The sequence below is a fragment of the Sarcophilus harrisii genome, chromosome 1 (genome assembly GCF_902635505.1).
Source record: "Sarcophilus harrisii chromosome 1, mSarHar1.11, whole genome shotgun sequence".
Classification (NCBI taxonomy): domain Eukaryota; kingdom Metazoa; phylum Chordata; class Mammalia; order Dasyuromorphia; family Dasyuridae; genus Sarcophilus; species Sarcophilus harrisii.
Window position 1 is genome coordinate 345443493 of NC_045426.1, and position 17585 is coordinate 345461077.

The 17585-nt window shown below is 38.6% G+C and overlaps 1 protein-coding gene across 1 annotated transcript; it reads right to left on the bottom strand.

The window, feature by feature from the left end:
* Nucleotides 1–2904: 2904 nt before the first annotated feature.
* Nucleotides 2905–16080, bottom strand: MSRB1 (methionine sulfoxide reductase B1). The gene is made up of 4 exons (XM_012543274.3): nt 15910–16080; nt 8067–8215; nt 7165–7279; nt 2905–4665 (listed from the first exon to the last, which is right to left on the bottom strand). The coding sequence occupies exons 1-4, from the start codon at nt 15959–15961 to the stop codon at nt 4634–4636; spliced, it is 348 nt and encodes a 115-aa protein (XP_012398728.1). The 5' UTR covers nt 15962–16080; the 3' UTR covers nt 2905–4633.
* Nucleotides 16081–17585: the final 1505 nt, after the last annotated feature.

The following is a 17585-nucleotide window of genomic DNA, read 5'->3' on the forward strand; positions in this document are numbered from 1 at the left end:
CACCTAACATTCCCCTCCCCATACACACACACACACACACCCCAGCACCATTGTTTTTAAAGTGAGACTGAAAAATGGATACAAATGGAGAGCAGTAGATAACTTAAGTCTCTCCAGATGCAAAAATTCTGTGATTTTGATTCTGTGGAACAAAAAATATTGGCTGGGTGGACTCTTACTTAGCTAGGCAGGGAGAACTGAGCTTGAAATCAAATCTCAAGAGTGAAGCTATAGCTTGGTCAAGTTGTCTTGTCTAACACCCAGCTGTCTTTTGCTTAAGGATTGGGAATTGCAGAGACATTACTATTTTGTTCAGTTTCTCCCCCTTTCTTCCCCCACTTGCTTAGGGTGGTCCCCCCCCCCCCCCCCCGCCCCTGCCTCTCCCATCATGCCCCTCTCCTTAATATTTTTAACAACTGACACATTGACCTTACCAGACAAGGTGCCAAGTCAGCAAACAGACCTGATCTCATGGGGTCCTGCCATTACATAGGCAGATGAAGGAGACATTCTTAAAAATAAAGGAGATAGTCTTAAAAGTAACCACACCAAAGGCAGGGCTGGGATCAGAGGCTTTATCTGCACTTTGAAGTTGGTGAAAAAATCTGATTAAGGAACAACAGTAACCAAATCAGCCCTGCAGCTAAGCTTTATTTCCAATCTGGGAAGGAGTACCATAGTATAGCTGTGGGAAGTCCATGAAGGAGGAAGACAGAGAAGAAAGGGAAGAACATGATTAAAAAAGGAGGGGGGGAAGAAAAGAGGTGCTTGGAGAACAGAGTTTCTGTGAGGTTTTTTGGTTTGGGGTTTTGAGTTTTTTTGAAAACAAGAGGGCACATCTCACCAAAGCAGTGTCAGAAACATCTAACAATTGAATTTCAACCCATGATCTGAATAGCAGAAATTCATGAGGAAGAAACTGTCCACAAAATATCCAAAGCTATTTCACAGCTCTAAAGCTTATAATTCTGTGAACTTCCAAAGCCTGTCCAGAGTCTTTCCACTCCTACTGATCTCAACCCCTTCACCTCAGTAGATAGCACTCCACCATTTCGGAGACAGAACTCTGGGTCTAGAGTTGGGAAGATCTAAGTTAAAATCTGGATTCAAGAATTTACTAGCTGTGTGAAACTGGTAAAGTCACTTAGTCTCACTTATCTGTTAAACTGTAAACTGAGAATAAGAAAAGCATGAACCTCCCAGATTGTTGTGAGACTAAAATTATATATTTTTAAAAACCTGGTACACAGCTCAGCAAACCAACTGATGAGATTGGAATTTAGCATCAAATGTTGGGGTTTGGTCATGTGACTCACAATGGCCTTTCTCTTTGGCAAAAGATAGATTTATTTATGAGAAAAGGTTACAGAAAAAATGAAGAGGTAAAATAGTCATGATAACATATAATTAGCAAGAAAAGGGTCAAAAAGACAATTATCAATGAAAAACACAAATTCCCTAGTGGAACTCACAATTAATCAGGAGAAAGGGAATATGTCATTGATAGGCAGGTTAAATCCATAGAGGTGCTTAGTACCCCAAAAGAGTTAACTATAACAAGGAGAAAGGCATGGCGGGTAAGAGGAAAGATATCACAAAAGCAGATCACAAGGGGTTGGAGGCTAACCCAAAAGGGATTCAGTAAAGGTGATGGAGGTCATGAATAGATTTATAGGGAAAATTTAACCTTGGGGATTTGACATGACTTGGCTTTCTGATTAGATACAGAAAGGTAGGGTTACACAAGATCTGAGTGGGGGGAGGGGGGAAGAGGGCTGTAAGGTTGAGCTGATCCCCATCATTGCCCTTCCCTGCTTGCCTCAGAGAGTAATCTTATAAGTACTCCAGGCTTTCTTTGCCAACCCCACCTAGTGACTCAAGACTCATCACTATATAAATGCCTAGTCCCTTTTCTTCTCTTTACCTGCTGTCAGTTGAATTTACCACTTAGTGACCAATCTTCTTTGAAGAGAAGGCTTAGATAACAGATATTACAGGCTTTAACAATTGATCATCACAGTCTTGAGAAACCAGGATCACTCCACAGCATAGAAGAATTTTTAAACTTTTGTGGAGTACTTTTGGAGTAATTCTCTAATTTTCAGATAATTAATAGATTTAGGACCCCTCCATTAAAGATCTCAACTACCTGTCCTTGAAATTTCTAATGCTATACCAGTGAAATACAAGTACAGGTACCATCAGGCTTGGAATGACTCTGAAAAAAGGCCCCTTCAGTGTATAATACTATATTATGGTACATAAAAGGTATGTTATAGTTTGTACAGCACCCACACCAATGAATTTCAGCAGTTGGAGTATATCAAGTCCTAAGATAACTAAATTAGGAATGATCTACAGAAATCTCTTTATATATTTTTGCTTTTCCCTTTCCCTGGGCATCTACCATTCCACAATCCCCGTCTAACATCACTACCGCCAACATAACCCCACTATATAACCAAAAACCCAATACAACTCAGGTTAAAGTTCAAATGCTTTTTGTTAGAGAAACAGTTTTTCAGGCAAAGCCATTACTGATTCAGCAATAATAGCATGGCTCAATCTCCAGTTAATGCATAGAATCAGCAGCTAAATTGTATTCCCCTCCTTTTCCTTCTCTATCTCCCTCCTCTTTACAAACAGCTAATTACACCACATATTGAGATGGGTCAGAGTCTACAGATGGAGAAACAGAAATGCAGAAAGGTTAAGTGTTTTCTTGCTCAAGGTTGCACAGTGAGTTAATGAAACAGCCAAGAACTGACTCCTGATGTCTTAAGACTCCAACAGCTGCTCAAACTATGCATAAAATTAGCATCTTTAGCATAAAAAAAAAAAAGATAATGAAAAGGAACAGGTATATGACAATTCTTCCAACATTAAATAAAGGACAAAGTGGACTCAAAATTATACATTCTTTTATTCTACATCATGATTTTTTCAAACAATGAAATTATTTTTTTTTTCTCCAATCACTACCACATAGACAAAGAAAACATGAGGATGCTTCAAGGAGCTGAAATTTTATGGGTATGGAGTTCTTACAGCAGCTGTACTTAACTTAGCAAGTCTTAGCTGCCTCAGCCTCAGAGGTAAAGTTTAATACCATAATCACATAGCTAGTAAACTGGCAGAGATGAATTTGGAACCAAGATCTTTCTGTTTCCAAATTTGAGACTCTCTTCTTCCAGGTTGCCTCTACTAGGATAATGGTATAGTAAAAATCTTTTGAATGATGACACACATTGCTCGGTGTCATCTATTTATGGCAAAAAGGTAACAAATATACAGGAGAATTTATGAGATGCATGGGAGTCATAATGGTGGATATCTTCCTTGCTGAAAATGAACTAATCTCTAACATTCATGATAAGTAATTCCTAAGAACTTTACATTCTTTGTGTCAACAGGACTACAATGTGCTATCATCAAAGGAGGCATTTTTGGATTCCTATTGACAAGAAAGACAATATGGCTTGGGAATTATAAATTGTGAAGGGCCTTCTTCAAATAATCTATGGAAATTGACCAAAAAAAGAAAAAAAAAAAGAACATGAGGCTTTTCCCCTCTCTGCCAGAGAACTGAAAATTGATCATTAAAATCAAGGTGCCAGGCAAAAACAGAAAGACAAAATGCTTAAATATAGTAAAGGAAGTAGTCCTTTCCACATTCAGAGGCAATCAACTAACTACATATTTCATAAGCTCAAAAAGTGCAAGTTTCAGTGAAACATTTAAAAATCTGTCTTTAAAATATATTGTATGCAAATCAAGATAAAATCCAAACTGTTTTCTGATTGAGTCACTAACCTTCATCACCATGGTCATCCTAGAAGGGTTTAACCAGGGTAATTCATACTGTGACCCCAAACCAAAATAACAGGATAAGATCTTCAGGGTTTGCATTCTTTACTAAAGCCTTGTGGAAATCTGGTTTATGCTACTTAAAGTCAATCAAACTCTCTTTCAAAATTAGACCACATGGAGTTCAGAAGATCATCCTTTGGAACCTCAGAGTTAGAGAGGGCACGCTGATAAATATGATGAGATTAGACAGGAAATAATCAATGGTTTACACTAAAAATTCTATCTCTTTTTGGCCAAAAGTTTAGGAAAATCTAAGTTTTATGTATTTGGAATTTATACTCTCAAAAAAAAAAGAAAAAAAAAAAAGAAATTCTAATTAAACTTTATAAACTTGACTCAAGAAGGGGTTGTTCATCATTAATTTTTCACTTGCTCTTCCCATTCCCTAAATACTAGTCCTTTCCTTACAAAATCTACCTAAAGGAGATGAGAAGAGGCAGAATCTTGGAAAACATGCTAAATTTGAATTCAGAAGATCTAAGTTGAAATCCCCTATCATCACTTGTGTGGCTTTCTTCAGCTCAGCTGGCTTCTCTAGTCTTCCCCTGTTTCAGTTATAAAGGGAAGGGTGGTTGTAAATAGCTTCAAAGGTTTCTCCAGCTCTCCATCTAAGATCTTCTGATTTCAAGGCCTTTTTAGTTTCTTCAGTGGCTTTCTCAGCCACCAGTCTGAACTTTTATGAACTCCAATTCCAATCAATGACTACAAAATAAATTAGTGGTTGCAGTGTGTCTACAACCAGTACTTCCTCTTGACTGCACAATTACTTTCCTTTGGGAGCTGAAGTTTCATTGCCTGAGAAAAAGAAAAAAAAGAAAAATAACAGCTCTTAATTTTGAGAATACTAAACCATTACACATTTTGAGACCTTCCCATTAAAATGAAATAATTTCTATTCATCTGATATTATTTGGATTAGAAAATTCCAGGGAAGCCCTCATATATACTCCAGCTTCATTTACATTGACTGAGTTTTGGCTGACACATACATAGTGGGAAGCTCCCAGTCATGTGATTAGTCAATCATCTAGCTGGCTTCATAAGCAGGAACTCTAGATCCCTTTTAAGTCTTCTTGTTTTACCTATAGAGTAAACAGTCTACAAGCCTAATCAGCTCTTAGCTTTATATGAAGAAGATCCTGTCAGCATTCCCAACACTTAGGCGGTAATCAAGACTACTGGAATTTCTGGCTGGTTCTGATACAAACAGAGAAAAAACCTTTGAGGCCATCTTCCTCATTTTATAGGAGGAAATTGGCACCAGGAGAAGAAAAGTGACTTGTCAAAATCATATGTCATGAAATGTCTTTTTTTATTTAAGAATCATCAAGTCAGTAGGAACCTCATCCTTGGAGTCTAGAATTCTAAACTGAAAAGTTCAACTATTTTGGATTATGACTGTTTAGAAGTTTTCTATAGGATAACAGTCCCCATGATTTAAATTTTTTTTCCATTTGCCTAGGGATGCTCAGACAATGAATTAGGCTTTATTCATCTAAATAATAACTCAAATTTAGAGAGGACTTTCAAATTTGCAAGCATTCAACATATATTATATTATTCATTCTTATAACAATTCTTTAGGTAGAGGAAATTGAGGATCTGTGATGTTAAGTCACTTGTCCATCCTTACACAGATAGGTGTCTAAGATTGGACTCCAGGTCTCCTGATTCTACACTGTTCTATCTAATCTAACATAATCCATTTCAAATGGACATAAAAAAATTTCTATATTTAAGGTCACATTTGAACAGGAATATGAAAATTCACATATATACATTTACTTATATGTATGTATATAAATAGGGAAGGAAGCCCACTCATCATAGAGCACAGTGAGAGAAGTAAGCAGAGAAAAATATACACAATACATATATACATAATGAGATACCTACAACTATACAGGATTAAAATCATTTTCATGAAGACATGTTGAGGTGGAGAAAGACATAGAGAGATAATAATAAATAAGGAGCCAATCCTGAAATCAGAGAAATAATATTTGTAAATCACTTAACACAAGTGCCTGGCACATGGTAGAAGCTATAAAAATGCTCATTCCTTTGCTTGCCTCTGATCCATACTGGTTGTATGATCTTGGACAAGTCACTTAATTTCTAAGTTCTCTAAGCAACTTTCTAAGAACATAAATTACAGAAGAGCTGTTTGTTTGCAATAGTAGGATTTTCCTAATTGGTAGGAATTGATAGGAATTGCTTAAATCAATTAAGTCACAGATCCAGATTTTAGGAAAAAAAATGTTTGCCTCTGATCCAGTATCCTTAATATATAGCGGGAGTAAACTGCGAAAGTATAGTAGGTACGTAACAAATAACTGTTGAAGTTCAAGTTATGATGCATGCTAAAATTTTTGGTGAGACTTTAGACCTTTGGCCAATGCAATAACAAACCACAGTTCCAGAGGCTTGCCACTTTCTCTGGATGGGGAGAGGTGATGGGACCTAAAGTGCAGAATGAGACAGATTTACACCAGACAGAACTGAAGTCAGAAAGAATGTTTCAACTTGACAAAATCTTTATTACAATTTCTTTTTCTCTTTTCTTTTTACTATCCGATTAGAAGAGGAAGTAGGAGGGAGAGGAAATAAACACTTGTTAATTAGAAAAAAATAAAAGAAACTGAGGTTCAGAGACACCTCCTCCATCCTGTAATAATGTCAATGGCAAATAGAGTGTTTTCTAAAAGGAAGTAAGCAAGGGCTAGAGAACAAATGAGGTCATAGGCATATTTGGCAATATAATAAATTCTTATAGACAACATTTATGTTGATGGCAAGAAAGCAAGTAACAAATGTTAAGGGGGCTCCACAGATACCTTATGTCAAATTGGTAGCTAAAATACAAGGTACTGTGTGACCCTGGGCAAGTCACTAAACCCCAATTGCCTCAAGAAAAACAAAACAAAAACAAAAACCACATGGTAACAAAATTGCTGCCACAGAGAAAGGCCTTACTGCAAACTGTAGTCTCACAAGGACCCTAAAGAAAGAGTCTTCACTCATAGGTGCTTCTTTGGAGTATTGGCCATTGCTTAGTTAGAACCACTGGCATGAAGAATTGAACTAAGTACAGTCAATACCCATGCACTGAATGATCTCGAAAGTCCCTTCTTGCTCTATGTCTCATGGTTTGACTATGGAGTCTCTAAGGTCTTCTCCAGATTTTAATGAAAATTAAAAATGTAACGTGTAAATGCTTCTGAAAATCAAAAGTAAATTCATTAGAAATTGCTTGGTTAGAAGGCACTATCTCACCTGAGAGGGAGAACTCACCTTTAGGAATGAACTTCAGCGAGCTACTGAATATTCAAAAGCGGGACTGGTCCTTCTTGGGTCCATCATTGATGAACTCATGGCCCAGGCCATTGCCACACTTGCCACAGGACACCTGCAAGTTAATCAAAAGAAGGAACATGCAACTTCAAAAGGACCTTCTAGAGTTAAAATTGATTATGAAAACACATACACACATACACATTCCTACTTTAATTGTTTTTACTTCTTTTACCAAAGCTAATTGTTCTACCTTGATTTGTGGTCATTCTAAAGAAAAGACTCCAATATATTTTAACATGTTTAACATGTATTGGACTGCTTGCCATCTAGGGGAAGGGGTGGGAAGTAGGAGGGGAAAATTTGGAACAGAAGGTTTTGCAAAGGTCAATGTTGAAAAATTACCCACGCATATATTTAGTAAAAAAAAAAAAAAAAAAAGCTTTAATAAAAAAAAAAGAAAGAAAGAAAAGAGTACATAATTCACAATAAATACAAGAATTGAAATAGAAAGGAAACTATTTTAACCTCAGAGAAGAGTTCACCTTCCTCCATTTACTGAAAAAGTGGGGGACTATGGGTATGGAAAACTGCAAAACTCTCAGATGACAATGATTTTGCTGATCTATTTTCCCCCTTTTCCCTGGCACAAAGAATGGCTTAGTGGGAAGGGGGATATTCACAAATGAATGATACAAATGATATAAAAACAAAAGGCATCAATTTCATAAATGTTCAAGTGCTTTTTTAAAAAAAGTTCATAAAACTACATATAATGATAAAAAAAATCACTGCACATTTGAATTTTATAAGTTTTACATTTCAGACCAGTCTCAAATAATCTTATCTAATGTGCCTAAGAAAGTACAATTACTAAATAACAAAAAAATGTTTCCCCTTACTTTTAAGGCTTCTGGCCGACCAAACTCTGGCCGCTTCATCACACTGTCATCATGTATTGTCTCAGTGAAGGCAGGCCATGGAGAGGAATGTTGATACTTTGAACGACTGGAAAAGAGCTCATAGCCACATTTGGCACAGACGTAGACACCTAATTGAAAATAAAAACACAGAAACTGTCAGTTTTCTAACTTTATATTTAGTAAATTCTCTTTCTTGTTTGTTATAAAAGTAATCTGTGTTCCCTCTGTAGTCAAAAATCATTGAGAATCCTCTAATTAGGGACTATGCTGAAGGAGGAGGGGGAAATGATTTTACTTTAACATGATGTTCAGAATGGTGTCTCAGCAATATGATGATCAGTTTACATTAGTTCTCAGGTCATACATAAATTTTTTTTTTAATTTAATTTAATTTTTTTTTAAATTTAATAGACTTTTATTTACAGGATTTATACATGGGTAACTTTACAGCATTAACAATTGCCAAACCTCTTGTTCCAATTTTTCACCTCTTACCCCCCCCCCACCCCCTCCCCTAGATGGCAGGATGATCAGTAGATGTTAAATATATTAAAATATAACTTAGATACACAATAAGTATACATGACCAAAACATTATTTTGCTATACAAAAAGAATCAGACTCTGAATTATTGTACAATTAGCTTGTGAAGGAAATCAAAAATGCATGTGGGCATAAATATAGGGATTGGGAATTTAATGTAATGGTTTTTAGTCATCTCCCAGAGTTATTTTTCTGGGCATAGCTAGCTCAGTTCATTACTGCTCCATTAGAAATGATTTGGTTGATCTCGTTGCTGAGGATGGCCTGATCCATCAGAACTGGTCATCATCTAGTATTGTTGTTGAAGTATATAATGATCTCCTGGTCCTGCTCATTTCACTCAGCATCAGTTCGTGTAAGTCTCTCCAGGCCTTTCTGAAATCATCCTGTTGGTCATTTCTTACAAAACAGTAATATTCCATACATAAATTTAAAACCCCAAGGAACCTTAGAGACCAGGGAGTCTAACCCCTTCATTTTACAAGTGAGGAAATGGATTTATAGAGAGGATAAGTGACCAGGATAACACATCTAGTATCATAGGTGGGATTTGAACCCAAGTCTTCTGAGTACTCAGTCCATTGCAAATAAAACAACAGATAGATAATAGGAATAATTACAGCTAAAAACATACTCAATTGAGTACTTAAATTGAGTACTCAGTCCATTGCAAATAAAACAACAGATAGATAATAGGAATAATTACAGCTAAAAACATACTCAATAGCTTTAGGGCTACAGCAACTGACTCCAAAGGGTCTTTCTGTATTTCCTTTAAAAGGTGGAGTCAGAGATGGTGGAAGAGGCTTACATGGGTTCTTATCAAACTGATCCTGTTTTATCAAGATCCAGGTTTAAGTACCTGGTAATTTTCCATTTTTTAAAAGATATTTTTAAATAACGAAACACTAGATAGAATGGAAAGCTTTATGCAGGCCTATATTATCATGTTATTATGCTTATGCACTATGAAAGGCAACATCTAGAAAGAATTGTTTATGTTCAATTTCACAGAGCCAGTCTAATTTAGAATTCCTAATCTGTGGTTTGGTATGCCATCCACTGGAGAAAGAAAATAGTTCAATTTAGCTACAAAGGTTTCTAATCAGAGAACTCAAACCATCCCGTTTCCCCTATCTTGTTATGACTATGTTCCAGCTTTTACCTTTCACTTTCTAAAGTACTTTTACAATAGCTTTTAATTTCCTGTACTCTTTCCAGGAGGCACTGGCATGGACAACTGAACTTCACAAACATTCAGTCATGTTTCTAATCTCTAATAATAGTAGTTCATTGAATTAAGTAGACGGGTGTTTTATGATCTGATTTGTTCCTCACAACTTTTAAATAGAGGCAGAACATTATTCTTTGTCCCAAATTGACAAAGTTTCAGGGGCTCAGAAAGATTAAATGATTGTGTCTGAAGTCATACAGCTAGTGACTAAGCAAAGATTAAGTGAAAATTTCTTTACTGTGCCAAGCTCATTCCCTCTAAAACAAGGAAATTTGCCATTGTCCTAACTCATGCCCACTAGAAACAAAAAAGGGTTAAAGGATACCAGAAAAGATAAACAGAAAAAAAAAGATGAATTTAAATCGATTGCCAAATGAAAAGGATAAAAGTAAACTATCAAAAAGTCCACACATAAAAATGAGCAACACACACTATGAACTTGTGAAACTTTATCTTTTTTAATTACTAAATTAAATGCTAGAAAGTTATGTAAACTTAAAATTTCAGTTAGAGTTGGAAGGGATCACCAGAACTGTCTTCTGTAGTATGTCTGATAGTCCAAATTCAACCCAGCTGGATGGAAGGTATTCCAGGTGGATCCCTCAAAGAGGGATCCCTTATAAGAAGAATGTGTGCTAGAATCACTCATCTTAGTTCATTCCATTCAGCTCTTAGCTGTTAGATTTCAGCTATAGATTTTAATGTCACCATAATACCAGATCATAGAAGCATTAAACATCCATCTTTCTGACCTCCCATGTAAAATGTTTAGTCCAAAAAATCATAAATTCCTAGAAGGAACCTTAAAGCCTATCTAGTCAAACTTCTCTCCTCACCCCCTATTTCACAAATAAAACTGTGACCTAAAGAGAATACCTAGCCCAAGGTTATATGGGTATTAAGCTGTAAGAGGATAAAGGAGTATTTAAATTTAGGTGTTTGGAAGACAGAATCTTCTTCCACAGCATTACACCCAGAATTTGGAATTTAAAATTATTTACTAAGAATGAATGAATGAGCATTTATTAAATGCTTACTCTTTTCCTAGCATTGTGCTAAGGGTTAGAGACATAAAAGAAAAGCACACAGTGTCTTACCCTCAGGGAGCTAACATTATAAGGAAGACAAATAAGATATAGATAGGAATAGTCAGTGGTAAGGGAATCAAAAAGTAACTGGGATGGTGAGTACAGCCATGGGGAAGTACCCTTGCATCTTCAAATGTCTTTTACACATCTTCAATTAGATGTCCTTTGGAAATCTTAAACTCCAGAACTGAACTCATATCTTTTCCCCCAAACTCCAATTAGGTGTGAAGGGGTAAGGAGTCCACTGGGAAATGCAACTGAAACCCCAAAGGTTCACCTCCTTGTATTATCATTAAGCTAATTATGGAATTCCCCTGTCAACAACATACATGTGATCCTACTCTCATCTGCCTGTAAACTACCCTACAGACCAAACCAAGGCTAAGTGTCCTCTTCCTCTTCCCTGGCATTTCCAACTTTCTGTCTTTTCTTAAATCCATATTCCCATCTTTTGTTTTCTGAACTCCTATCCAATCCTTTAATACCCAGTTCAAATATCAATCCCTCTATAAAATCTTTCCTGATCCCTTTTGTCAGAAGCAAGATATCTTTCCTTTAACCTCTCAGAGAATTTCGTAATTATTACCTCCCAGGATTGCAGTGTAAGCATGTAAGTGCTGGACAAATGTCAATTATAACACAACTATGCCCTCTCTAGAGAAATTATCTTCATTTACTTATGTTTATGCATGTTGTTTCCTGACAATAAAATGTAAACTTTCTAGTCTCAGAAAAGTGATGAGAAAATGTACCCCTCTTTCTTTACAGAAATGAGGGGCCTGCACAGATATGAGATGTTGAAGCACTGTCAGAATAGTTGACATGGTAAGTTTTGCTAAAATGCTTTTAAAATTCTTTGTTACAAGGAATGGTTGACTGTAGAGAGGAATGAAGAAGGAATGTAACTGGAAATTAAAGGGATGCAAAAACAAAAGAGAATAATTTTTTCTTAAAAAAAGAAAAAGTGAGCTCCTTGGGGTAAGGGACTTCAGTTTTGTCTCTGCATCCCCAGTACCCAGCACAAAGTAGTTATCTAATGCTTATCGAGGTCCAGCTCCTTATATCACATAATGGTGTGATCCTGAGCAAATCTGAGGCACCATTTTAAAACCTGCAAAATGAAATCTTATGTCACCTATTTCACAGGGTTATGAAGAAAGTGTTTTTAAACCTAAAAGACTGCTACAAATGTGTTATTATAGTCTATCCTATGTAATATTGTATAATATTTAATATTCATATTACAACACAAATCTATGCAATCTATCCTACACTAGAGTTATTGTATAGTGCTGAATATTTATAACACAAATATTTTTGTAATACAAATATTTAATACTGTACAATAAATGTATTTTGGAACAGACCATAATAATAACCATACCTTTTGGTGAGAAGGGGGAAAAAGCAACCTCACCTAGTATCTAACACAATAATTCCTTTGAATATTCTAAGTGCTTAACAACAGTTGTTTAATGATTTAATTTTTTCCAATGATTTCATGAAATCCAAATCCAGACCAAAAAATAAAATCCTATGAGGTAGATACTATAGATATTATCATCTTCATTTTATAAAGTGTAAAGAAATTCAGAGGATCAAGTGACTTGACTGTAAATATTAGTGGCTGGATTTCAATATAGGTGTTTCTGACCTTAAATCTAGCCTTCTGACAACCACACATGAAGAAAACAAGGCCCCAAGAATTGAGCCCCATATGTTCAGGTATTCTAAAAGCATCTGTCCAAAATGAACTTATTATAGTTTAATAATACTGGGTCTTTAAACATATGAGGAAACCACAAGCTTGGCTAATTTCCCTTTTCTGAGCTTTAATTTCTTCACGTATAAAACAAAGAAAGAAGTTGGACTAAATAACTCAAGTCCTGAACATTCTGAGAGTCTGTGATTATATGATTTAGTCCCACATGGAGAAGGAGAAGCAAGAATGTCCAGCCAGTTTTGCTTTCTTCTAAACCTTGACTGGCTGAAACCCCAGTTTTGGACATGGCAGACTTGCTGAATTCAAGTGAACAAAGGGAGCTTCCCAACTGCCTGAAGCTGTACAGAGGAGTGGAAACAAAAAGCTGAGTCCACCAAATGGGATAACAACTTAGTGCCCAGAAAAAGTTCACAAAGTTCATCAGAAAACCATCCTATAAGAGAGAGAATTCAACAACAGATGATGTAAAATTGAATTTATAATATAATAGGCTTCATAGGATGTCTTTATAATAAGACTCCTACTAAGTATCAACACCTCACAAATAAGAAAACAAAATATGTCCCAATGTAAAATAAGAATGGAAATGGACCTGGGTTTTAATATCAAATCTGCTATTTGCTTATCTATGTGATCTTGACCAAGTCCCCTAACCTCTCAGAGCTACAGTTTCCCCAACTGTAAAGGGACATTACGGGGCAGCTAGGTAGCACAGTAGATAAGAGCACTGGTCCTGGAGTCAGGAAGACCTGAGTTCAAATTCTGCCTCAGATACTGGACAAGTCACTTAATCCTGATTGCTTCACAGAGAATTCTGGACTTGAAGCCTTTAAAGAATCTTTTCTTGAGCAGCACCAAGAGATCATTATATACGTCAACAACGATACTATATGAAGATGTACTCTGATGGAAGTGGATTTCTTTGACAAAGAGACCTAATTCAGTTTCAATTCATCAATGATGGACAGAAGCAGCTACACCCAAAGAAAAAACACTGGGAAATGAATGTAAACTGTTTGCATTTTTGTTTTTCTTCCCTGGTTATTTTTACCTTCTGAATCCAATTCTCCCGTGCAACAAGAAAACTGTTTGATTCTGCACACATACATTGTATCTAGGATATACTACGACATATTCAACATATATAGGACTGCTTGCCATCTGGGGAGGGGGTGGAGGGCGGGAGGGAAAAATAGGAACAGAACTGAGTGCAGGGGATAATGTTGTAAAAAAATTACCCTGGCATGGGTTATGTCAATAAAAAGTTATTATTAAAAAAAAAAAAGTCAATCATTCAAAAAAAAAAAAAGTCTTTTCTATTCTAAGTTTATGATCCTATAGTTTGAGTTCTTTTCTAAGTCTAAAACTATAAAACTAGATAAAAGAAAATGAAGGAAGAGATTTAAAAAAAAAAAGTCAGAGGCACAGTACACTCCAGCTTTCAGAAACTCTTTCTCACATAAGAAAAATACAACTAGTTATATAAATAGCAGCAGAGAAGGGGACGGCAGCAAAATTAGGGCAGATTGTACTTGGCAAAGGACTTTAAACTGGAAAGTCTAGAACTTTTTATTTTCATCACAAAACCAAGGGGCAAAGAATTCTCCAAGGAGGGGTTAGAAGGAGGGAGAGGAAAAAGAAAAATAGAGAGGGAGAAAAGACAGATATAGAGACCAGAGACAGAGACAGACAGAGAGCACCTACTAGCTAACACCAGCACAGAGAGCCACATGCAAGAGCATTCAAAGCTTCATTCAGGCCTTCTCTCAGTGAGTATGCCCCTTATAATATATCTTGTTTGTACATTCTAGTTTGCATATTGTCTCTTCCACCACACTGAGTTCCTTCAGAGCAGGGACTACTTTTTGTTTTTCTTTGTATCCCCAGGGCTTAGCACTTTTCTTGTTACCATAATAGCCATATAACAAATCTGGCAAGGGGCAAAGAAGCAAAATTCAGGCTGATCCTTTTGCTATTTTTCAGTAGTTTCAGTCATTTGTGACCCTATTTGGGGTTTTCTTGATAAAGATACAGATCTTCTGTAAGATCTTCCAGAATCCAAACCACTCACTTTTGGGATCACAATAATCTTCACTTAAACTAGGAACCTATACACCCATACAAGCTTCACACATAGACCTTACTTCTTTCTTACTGAGAGGGATCTAGGAATGTTAGTTAAAAGCCAGTGGAAAAGCTTAAGGAGCAAAATGATCACTGTATCCTGAGCCACGAGTATTGCTTTAAAATTAGTGATGTCAAAGCACACCATTCTTTCTTTCTATAGCGTGCTGGATTTCGAGTTGTTTCAAATCTTATTTCTGAAAATTCACTGTGTAACCATGGGCCTGTTAACCATTTAACCTCATCAGTAAACTGAGGGATGTTGAACTTCAGAAGACTTACCAGTTGGAAAACTGATTCTATGATCCTTTTTCAACGAAACAAAAAGTTAGTTAAAAACTTATTCCCAGTTTAAAAAAAAAAAAGTCTTTTTTTTTTTTTTTTAAAGAAGCTATTATAATTAGTTTTTACCTACAAAGCTTTAAAAACTGATTCCTGGTAGAAAACATTAAATTTTATAAACTTTTACTTAGAGATATTTTTAAGATAGTCTTTCCTCTGAGTTATTAAAGGATTATTTTTTTTTGTTTATATTTTGTTTCAATAAAAGCCCTTTCCAATAGAAAAAAATCCCCACTAAGACTTCCCCATTTTTCCACATATTCTCAAGGAATAATTCTCATAACAAGATCTACTGTAACCTATTTATTGACTGCTTGCCATCTGGGGGAGGGGGTGGAGGGAGGGAGGAAGGGGTGGAGGGAGGGAGGGAGGAAGGGGTGGAGGGAGGGAGGGAGGGGGTGGAGGGAGGGAGGGAGGGGAAAAATCGGAACAGAAGTGAGTGCGAGGGATAATGTAAAAAAATTACCCAGGCATGGGTTCTGTCAATAAAAAGTTATTTTAAAAATAAATAAATAAATAAATGAAAGAATTATCTGCTAAAAAAAAAAAAAAAAGGCTTTGAGGGTTACAAAGGGCCTTCCAAGTGGCCCAGAAGGTGCGTCAGTTCTATTTTACATATGGGGAAACTGAGGGGCCGTGGCCTTCCGCACGCCCCTTGCTGCCACTCCAGCCCCACGCCGAAGGATCGGGCCCTCCTCCTCACCCGCCTCCCTCCCGGGGAGGGGCTTCTCCTCGTTCCCAGCAGCCCCGGGACCCGAAGCCAGTTACCTGGCTCAAAGTGGTTCTGGAAAACCTCTCCGCCAAAAGAACAGAAAGACATGGCGACAATCCCCGACACGCTCGGGCTCCCGAAGCCTACTAGCCGTTCCGCTCGTCCGGGTCTTCGCGTAAGCCCCGCCCTTGCCGCAAGGAAGAGGGAAAGGGACAACTTGGCCCCCTGTTCGCCCCGCCCCCCAGATATTTTAGATAACTCCGCCCCCGGCTCTAACTCGGGCCCCGTCATCACAGGGTCGATCCTGTAATAAGCCCCGCCCCCGGCTCTAACTCGGGCCCCCCTCATCGGAGGGGCGGATCCTGTAATAAGCTCCGCCCCCGGCTCTAACTCGGGCCCCCTCATCGGAGGGGCGGATCCTGTAATAAGCCCCGCCCCCGGCTCTAACTCGGGCCCCCTCATCGGAGGGGCGGATCCTGTAATAAGCCCCGCCCTCAGTCACTCAAGGCAGGAAAGTGAGGGGAAGAGAAAAAGGATCCCTTGGTAAGCCCCGCCCCTGACCTCGAGGGAGGCGGAGGAGGGAAAGAAATTACTCTGCAAGTCCCGCCCCCGGCGCTCCAAGTTCCTTCTCGAGCCCCCGCCACGCCCCCGCCGCGCCTCCAGCTATTTAAGACAGCCCCGCTCTTCAATCCTCTGTCAGCTTCGGCTAAGGGCCCGAAGCTTCTGTAACCAGTCCTGGAGCCGCGCCTCGCGCTTCACCTAGCCCCGCTCCCAGCATGCCTTCTGGCTCTCTCTGCGGGGGGGAGGGGGGAAGGCAGGGCGCCTCAGCTTGCTGCGCCTACAGCCGGCCATCCCTTGGCTGCAGGCAGTTTCCCACTCAACCCCAGTCACGTGTTCCTGGCCTCGTCCGCGACCCTTCCATCCCAATACCTTCTCACGTGTTCCTGACCCTTAGACCCGCAAATCTGATCCCTGAAATCTGAGGGAAAGTGAAACTCCCCTCTCCCCCCAACTCATAGTGGGTCGATAAATGTGTATTATTTTAAGCTCCTACTACGTGCTGGGCATTACGCTAAACTCTAGGGATAGTCTTTGTTCGAATGAGGGAGACAACACGCCAACAACTATGTGCAAGCGAGAAGCTTGCTTTGGCTCAAGAGAGGAAAGGCACTGGATGGGAGGGGTCTTAGAAAAGGGATTTTAGGTCGGACTTAGGTTGAGGAGGGAGGACCTCCCAGGAACTGGGGAGCAGCAGCCAGTGAAAGTGCAGGGGCTTTGCGATAGAGAGACCGGGTGCTTCATGTCACTGATGTGCTAATTTTATGCCTTAGAGGTGGTGGAGTTGGGAGCCAGCTGGTAGGCACCTCATTATTGTCTCAGAAACTATCACTGACCAACAGTCAGGTGTTATCTGACAACCGGCCTTGTTTGTGGCACTATAGCACTCCTAAGGCTCCAGGGGGCCTAGGGCTTAGGCCCAGGGGGCCTAGGGTTAAGGCCCGGGGGGCCTAGGGCTAAGGCTCCATGGGCCTAGGGTTAAGACCCCAGTGGGCCTAGGGTTAAGGCCCGGGGGGCCTAGGGTTAAGGCCCGGGGGGCCTAGGGCTAAGGCTCCATGGGCCTAGGGTTAAGACCCCAGTGGGCCTAGGGTTAAGTCCCGGGGGACCTAGGGTTAAGGCTCCATGGGCCTAAGGTTAAGGCCCGGGGTACCTAGGGTTAAGGCTCCGTGGGCCT